The sequence below is a fragment of the Myodes glareolus genome, chromosome 27 (assembly GCF_982192425.1).
Source record: "Myodes glareolus chromosome 27, mMyoGla1.1, whole genome shotgun sequence".
Taxonomy (NCBI): Eukaryota; Metazoa; Chordata; class Mammalia; order Rodentia; family Cricetidae; genus Myodes; species Myodes glareolus.
Genome location: NC_142052.1, coordinates 30,296,640 through 30,305,670, shown reverse-complemented (window position 1 = coordinate 30,305,670; position 9,031 = coordinate 30,296,640). Strand labels below are relative to the sequence as shown.

Sequence of the window (9,031 nt, the reverse complement as noted above, 5' to 3'; positions counted from 1 at the left end):
TCCTCTCATCTCTCCCTCCTATTCTTTATCTCTGTCCCTTGCTTACTTAATCTTTGCTGTTCCTATCCCCACCTACCTCCAGTGCACCCACAAAATCTATTCTATTACGTCTTCCCAAAGAAATCCATGCATGTCCCCCAGAACCATTTTTGTTACTTAGCCTTTCTGCATCTATGACTTGAACTGTGACTGACTGTGATTACTATGGTTGTACTTTACTTAACTACTAATATCCACTTATAACTGACTATACCATGTTGGTTTATGTGCTTCAGGGTTGCTTCACTCAGGGTAATAAAAGTCCTGGGAATAGACAGCAACCAAATAATTCAAATATGTTGTGGTACACCTCTAAACAGAATTCTCAGAAGAGTAATCTAAAATAGATGAGACACATTTAAAAATATGTTCAGTATCATTAGCCATTAGGAGATTTCCTCATAAACTTGACAGATAGGATGAGTTCAACAAGTGACAGCTAATGCTCCAAGGATGTGGGGCAAGGGGGACTCATTGCTCTTGTAGTGCAAACTTGTCCAGCCCCTCTGGAAATCAATATGCAGTCCTCAGAATATTGGGAGTCAATCTATCCCAAGACCCAGGTATACCACTTTGTGTATATTCCCAAAGCATGCTCTTCCATCCTACCACATGGACACTTGCTTGACTCTGTTCATAATAGCCAGAAACTGCTGTGTCTGTGAGAGATTGTGTTGATTGATGATTGATGTAGGAAGCCCCAAAGAAGGTGGACCTGTGCTGGGATTTGGAGCATTCTGAGCATGAGGTAGTGACTAGGCAACAGAGAAAGGCTGTTAACAGTCTTTGCAAGTGGGTTTTGACTTCAACTATTAGCTTGCAGTTTTTCCTACTCTTTTTCCAAAATGATTGAGTGTGATTTGACATGATCAATGAAATAATTCCATTTACTGCCTGAGATGCTTTCATTTTGAGGATTTTATCACAATAGCATAAAAGCTGGTTAACACAAACAATTACAACACAATAGTTGATTTTGTTTGTCAGTAGAATATAGGAATGATGACTTTTGCAAGAATGTGGAGGATATCAAGATTTTTATGTGACAGAAAATAGAAACCTGAACATAATTAACTGTTCTTGTAGGAATAGGAAAATGAAAATGTAATGGCAGAAAGTGGGTATTGAGATCATAGAATTTCAGCTGAAAATAAACTTGATAAAAAAATCAATCCTGAGGTCTTTGTCTCATTTTTTTAGTTTTGTTTTCCAAGACAGGATTTCCCAGTGTAACAGTCTGGTCACAAACTCAGAGGGATTCACCTGCCTCTGTCTCCCCAGTGCTTGGCTTAAAAGCATGTGTCACCACCATCCAGACTTTTTTTTGTGATATATTGGCTCTAAAATCGTTCTTACTCTGCCTATGCTCTGGAAATTTAGTAATGCCAAATTATAAATAAAGTAATGGGCTGATGTCTTAAATGGAATATTGAAGCTGTTCAATAGTTATCACTGATGACTCATTTAGGTGTACAGTAAAAAGAAACAAGTAGCGCAGAAATAAATGAAAATGAAAAGGTAGTTTCAAAGGGCATTTTGTGTTAAAACAGGCAGGAATTTTCAAAGAGTTTATTATCATTACAGAAAAGCCATTATTGTGCAGTGGAAGCTTATCAAGGTGCCCTAAGGGTAAGACTCCATACACATAAACCTTCAATTTAGGGAAGGGTTGAGCAGTGTGATTCATAGTCTCAGGAAGCTACTTCATTCAAAACCTTCTGCACCTGTGGTCCTAGCTCGTTAGTGTTCTTTGCAATTAAGAAATCCAACATCTCAGCATCACAAATCATGTGTTGGTTTTGGGAACATGAAAGAATCAAAATTAAAGATCACAGCTTTTTAGTTTATGGTTACAGTTTACCATTGCTGCACGCATCTATGTTTATTTTACAGAGTAAGAAGTCCAATAAGGAGATAGTGAGAGTTCATTGCATGAAGCTGGGTGTGGTGATGTTGGTTGTTTCTTTTCCTCTCTTGTTCCTTTAGGACCTGCCAACTAAATTCTCAATTAAATTTCACACATGGAGGCTTTTTTTTATAAATGTTTGACTTTGACTTGTTTCAAGGCATGTTGTTTTTAACTTAATTGTTCTCTCTACATTTCCCCCTGAACTTTATCTTTATTCCTCTCTTTATTTCTTACTCCATGGCTAGCTGTGTAGCTGGATTAAAGGCTCCTGTTGTTCTCTCCTTTTCTTGCCTCTTCTTTCTTTTTTCCTCCCAGATTCCCCCCCCCATTTATTCTCTTTTCCTGGCAGCCCTGCCTATCCTTTCTTGTCATGCAATAGGTCATTTAAATAGTATTTAGACCAACCAGGTATTTTAAATAGGCAAAGCATCACAACTTGACAGAGCTAAACCAATGCAGCACTTCTTTGCATCATTAAAACAAATGTTCCACAGCATAAATAAATATAACACATTTAAAAATGTTATTTCACAACACACTGGGTTACATTTTGAGCCCAAAGATTTTAAGATTCCTAAGTTATGACACAATTTCCCTGGAGACCTAGCAGCTTATAGTGAGTGGAAGGTACCAAAGAGAGAAATACATGAGAAGTTGTAAGGATAGGGCCATTCAAGTCATTTGAAATTGAAGCCCATACAACTGACCAGAGAGGTACAGGATTTGACATTTGTCTTGCTCTGCTTCAGTCTTGCCTTGGTCCTATCTTCCCTTACTGTGTGTTTATTTTTCTCTTTTGGAATGTTAATGTTATTTTGTGCCATTGATGTTAGAAATAGGTAACATGTTTTCAGGTTTTATAAGATGTTGCTGTCAAAAGAACATCTTGAGTGCCAGAGGAGACATTACACATTTGGACAGTGTAGGGACCCATTGTAGATGATGATCATTAAATGTCTATCCTTGAAATGACTAAATGCATTCCTTCCATTGTTGACCATGAACCAATAATATTTTCATTCATGATGCACTTGACTGAATGAACAACCTCCCCGAAAAGATCATGTATTTGAACAAGTTTCTCACCTTGGTGGCTTTCTTTCAATTCCCTGTGAATCTTTAGTAGGAAAAGCCTGTCTAGAAGAAATTTCTCATTGTATGTGAAAAGTCTCAATACTCTCAACTAATTTCCAGACATTTACATCTACTCTTTATGCTTGTCATTAATTAGACAATTTCCTACTTATACTGAAATGCTTTTGCTATCATTATATGCTTAATCTCTACATTCCATATCTTACCTGTATTCTATAGGTAAAAAATGAGATATAGCAGAAACAGTTGCTTTTAAAGTTTGGCAACCTGCTATTTTAATTGTTTTGTTTGCTTGTCTAATTAACCCTTACTTTGCGGCTCCAAATTCCTGAAAGTAAAGGGGGGCATCATTTTTATATTATAGGATGATAGCCCTGGAATATAGGTTTTTATATGTCAGGAATATGCTGCTGTGCTGAGCTTCATGCGCATCTTGAAATTTAAAATTTGACAGAGGGTATCACTCTGATTCCCAGGATGTCATGTATTTATGACATTAATACTCCCTGTACATTCTGAGCCAGTTAATTGCATGTACATGAACTTTGTCTGGCTTGTTACACTTGGTTTGATTTTTTTAAATCTACTTGACTATTTTATATGTCTGCATGGGTATTCATTACATGGGTACTTGTTCATCAAGGTGATCAAAAGATTTCAGAATTCCTGATCAAAGAACAATGGAAAGTTGTGATCCCCATAAGTACTGGAAAATGTGCCCACCTCCATTCAAGACCAGCAAGGACTCTGAAATACTCTGCCCTCTCTCCAGCCCTGTGTTGATTATTTATGACCAAGATTTATATTTCTAGTGTTTTCTTCTGTCCATTTTAACTGCTTTATACACAAAATTGCTTTCTACAAAATGTTATTGGAATTACAGTTTAAATTATGGCACTCAGCTATCTGGAAGATGGATACAGAACTGGAGTGAATGCAGAATTATTTGTAAGAACTTCAATAAAAGTCTTTCAGTTCTTTCTATCTCATTTCTTTGTTTCACTGATTTTTGAATGGAGATGGTGTCTTAATGTGTACTTCCACCTGTCCTGGACCTGATTGCATAAGCTTGACTGGCATTCAACTTAGAGACAAATATACCCACCTCTGTTTTCTGAGTGTTGTGGTTAAAGACACAGTACACCCAGTTTGTCCATATTACTTTTTTGTGTGATCTGTAACTCTTCATACAATTTTCTCATGCATACTATATACTGTTGATCTTTATTGTTGTCTCTTCCTGTCAATAGACATTGCTCTTCAGAGGCGATATCCCATATAAAGAGTAGAGAAAAGACAGAGTTGATTCTGCTTTTCAATTTCCTTCAAAAGTGACTGTCTATGTCATGGAATAAGAATAAGGAACACCAGAATCATATGTCTATACTCTAAAAGACGTATGCATTTCCAACTTTGTCACTGTCATGCTTTCCATTTTACACATTTGTGATATATTTCAGAAGGCAGTGACCAAGGAAGATGTGTATATCAACTTCAGTCAGGAAGAGTGGGATTTGCTGAATCCTTCCCAGAAGAATCTCTATAAAGATGTAATGCTGGAGACCTACATGAACCTCATTTCTATAGGTAAAAATGAATTTTCTTCATGTTTCAAAATATGGAAACAACTTTTCCTTGGTTAAGGATGTTGTTATGCAATTTGATTTAGAAAGAAGAATGAGGTGAATAAAGAAGTCATAGTTCTTAGGTGCACTTTAGATAATAAGCTGAATGTTGAACATTGTTAAATTATATGACATAAATTCTGGTCCTGTATTTTAGGATACATTTGGGAAGACCATAACACTGAAGAACATTGGCAGTGTTCTAGAGGACATGCAAGGTAATTTTCATGTGCAAGTTGATAACAATGTGCCTCTGATGAGATTGCACTTTTTCCTAGAACTTTTAAATAAAAGCAGCAATGCAAATAAGCACAGATTTATGTGCATAGATGGTTATTAAATCCTCACAAATCCGTATACCCCAATTTTATGTATGTAAATTATTCTTCCTATCCTATGTATATATAACCTTATGAGCACAGGGATATGGAAAGATTTAACATACCTTTCCTTAGAACAAACATAAGATAAGAAGTAGTTCCCATGTTGATTATACTTGTTGAATTTGTTTCAAGTATACAATATTGATGGTTTTCTACCATCATTATTAATTTATAAACTTTACAAAAATGCCCCATGAGTTTTAGGTGTGTGTTAATACATCTGAATGTCCTACTTCACTTAGGAAATATATATGATTCACAGTATAGTAAAATTTATGAATGCAGTAAACATGGTAAATCTCTGAGTGTATTCAGTTGTCTTCAAAAATGTGAATAATATCATATAAAATGTTATTGTAAATGAAAATATGTAAACCACAAAACAAAGGAATTTATCATTATACTTAATTTCCTAGATGCAAACTGACCCTCTAATTATAGATCAAGCATGATTTTAAACAGAATTATGAAACCTTAATACCAAATTCCTTTTAGAATTAGAAAAAGTTATAAAATTAATTCATAGGGATATAAGGTTCAACAGTGTCTTGAATGTGATAAAGCTTTATGTGTGCCAATTATCCTTCCAGGATTAAAAGAAATCAAAATGGTGAGAAGAAACTTTCAGTGTATACTGAATGTGTTAAAACCTTGTCTTATGACACTCACCTTCTAAGGAATGAAAAAACAAATACTGGGCAAAAACGCTCTAAAAGTAAGCAGTGTGGTAAAGCCTTTGCTTACCACAGTCATATTCAAGTGCCTAAAAGAAAACACACTGGAAAAAAACCCAATGAATACAGTCAAGGTGACAAAGAGTTTGTTCTTTATGGAATTCATCAAAGTCATAAAAGAATACATAATGGAGAGATACCCTATAAATATAATCAGTGTGATAATGCCTATGTATATCAAACTGATCTTCAAAAACATAAAAGAATACATAATGGAGAGAAAATCAATGAATATAATCAGTGTGTTAAGGCCTTTGTAGATCAGAGTAATCTTCAAAATCAGAAAAGAACACATACTGGAGAGAAACCCTATCAATGTAATCAATGTGGTAAGGCCTTTGCCCAGCACGGTAATCTTCAAAAGCATAAAAGAACACATATTGGAGAGAAACCCTATGAATGTAATCAGTGTGGTAAGGCCTTTGCATGTCACAGTGTTCTTCAAAATCATAAAAGAACACATACTGGAGAAAAACCTTTTGAATGTAATCAGTGTGGTAAGGCCTTTGCCCAGCACAGTAGTCTTCGAAAGCATAAAAGAACACATACTGGAGAGAAACCCTATGAATGTAATCAGTGTGATAAGGCCTTTGCCCAACACAGTACTCTTCAACTGCATAAAAGAACACATACCGGAGAGAAACCCTATGAATGTAATTATTGTGGTAAGGCCTTTCCAGATCACAGTAATCTGAAAAGTCATAAAAGAACACATACTGGAGAGAAACCCTATGAATGTAATCAGTGTGGTAAGGCCTTTGCCCAACACAGTACTCTTCAACTGCATAAAAGAACACATACTGGAGAGAAACCCTATGAATGTAATTATTGTGGTAAGGCCTTTCCAGATCACAGTAATCTGAAAAGTCATAAAAGAACACATACTGGAGAGAAACCCTATGAATGTAATCATTGTGGTAAGTCCTTTGCACATCACAGTGTTCTTCAAAATCATAAAAGAACACATACTGGAGAGAAACCCTATGAATGTAATCAATGTGGTAAGGCCTTTGCCCAGCATGGTAATCTTCAAAAGCATAAAAGAACACATACTGGAGAAAAACCCTATGAATGTAATCAGTGTGGTAAGGCCTTTGCATGTCACAGTGTTCTTCAAAATCATAAAAGAACACATACTGGAGAGAAACCCTATCAATGTAATCAGTGTGGTAAGGCCTTTGCCCAGCACAGTAGTCTTCAAAATCATAAAAGAACACATACTGGAGAGAAACCCTATGAATGTAATCAATGTGGTAAGGCCTTTGCCCAGCACAGTACTCTTCAAAAGCATGAAAGATCACATACTGGAGAGAGACACTATGAATGTAATCATTGTGGTAAGGCCTTTGCAGCTCACAGTAATCTGAAAAGGCATAAAAGAACACATACTGGAGAGAAACCCTATGAATGTAATCAGTGTGGTAAGGCCTTTGCCCAGCACAGTAGTCTTCAAAATCATAAAAGAGCACATAATGGAGAGAGACCCTATGAATGTAATCATTGTGGTAAGGCCTTTGCAGCTCACAGCAATCTGAAAAGGCATAAAAGAACACATACTGGAGAGAAACCCTATGAATGCAATCAGTGTGGTAAGACCTTTGCATGTCTCAGTCATCTTCAACTGCATAAAAGAACACATACTGGAGAGAAAACCTATGAATGTAATCCATGTGGTAAGACCTTTGCATATTGAACTAGTCTTCAATTGCATAAAAGAAAACATACTGGAGAGAAGGAAACCCTATGAATGTAATGAGTGTGATAAGGCCATTGCAAGTTGCAGTTGTCTTCAATTGCATAAAAAACACATTCTAGAGAGAAACCCTATGATTGTAATCATTTTGGTAAGGCGTTTGCAAAACACAGTCATCTTCAAATATACAAAAGATCACAGAGTAGAGAGAACCATGATGAATGTAGTCATTGTGGTTAGGCATTTGGAGACCACTGTACTCTTCATGGTAAGAAAAGAACACAAAGTGTAGTGAAACTTTATGAATGTGTATGTGTGTAAGAAAGTCTTTTCACATCTTATTCATCTTCAAATGCATAAAAGAACACAGACTGGAGAGATAACAGTGAATGGAATCTGGTGAATCCTTCATCACAATCATCTTCAAATACATAAAATAAACCCTCTTGCAAAAAACTATGAATTTAATGTGTGTATTCTATAAAACCATGAAAAATCATACTATAGTGAAACTATAAGTGAATTTAGTGCTTTAATGTTTTGTACTTCATACAGGAGTAAGACTTTTGTGTGTAATCAATCTGATAAAGCATATACTTATTACCCTAATCATTTGGGCCTTTGGAAGAAACTGAGGGCTTATTATAACTTATTTTTTAAAATTCTTAATTCAACAGACATACACTGAGTTAAGCATCATCAATCATTTTGTAGAAAAAAATGGAAAGCGTGAATATCTGTTCATGCACTATGATATCTCTTTATTTTGTTTGAACCAGAAAACTAATGGATAAAATCATTTTTTTGAGCCTCTGGGTGGGAGAAAGGGCTGGTAAAAGAAACACACGTCAGACCTGAAAACAGAGAATCTATAACTGGCTAAAGACACAATATCTCCCTGAAAACAGCCCAACATTAAAAAGTGCCAGTGAAAGAAACACACTGTCAAAACACAACCAAATTAAAAAGCCCCACACTCTACACTTCTCCAAGTCAGCACAAATGTAACCAATCTCTCAGTATAAAATCTATCCCATCTCTGATCTTGTTCAGGATCGAAATTTAAAGTCTTTCAAATTCCCTCCTTCAAAATCTCCTTTGATGCCCCCTGGTTATATGAAGCCCTATATGAGCCATATGCAAATTCAGTATGCAGCTGCCCCATTCCACACTGTCAGAGGTATTTATGCTTTTGATTTTTTCCCTCTCAGATGAATCTCTGGATTGGAGATTTGTGTGACTACATTCTTTCACTGGAATGGTTCAAAACATCCTCGAGTTGTGCTGACATACAATTGTTACTTTCATTTGGAAACCCTTATGAGAATTGAGCTCATCCCAGATGTGATGGATCACTTTTAACTTCTCTAGCTACGGTCAAAGATTTTTTTGTTTAACATGCCTGCAGCTCTTTAACTGCAAGCAGACAATTCTTTGCTGCTGCCCCATTTGCATGAGCATGTCTCTCTGTAGAATCTCTGCCCAAGTGAGCATGTGCATGCACCCCTTTCCTCTTCCAGAACTGCCGGCAGGCAGTGGTCCAGAGAATAATG

General features: G+C 36.1%; 1 protein-coding gene across 1 annotated transcript; it reads left to right on the top strand.

Moving 5' to 3' along the window:
- The first annotated feature begins 458 nt into the window (after positions 1–458).
- On the top strand, positions 459–8,809 carry LOC148117653 (uncharacterized). Its single transcript, XM_087902360.1, is given in 6 exon segments — positions 459–494; positions 4,507–4,630; positions 4,826–4,886; positions 5,729–7,011; positions 7,181–7,290; positions 8,690–8,809. Coding segments are annotated over 6 exon segments (1,734 nt in total).
- The last annotated feature ends 222 nt before the right edge of the window (positions 8,810–9,031 follow it).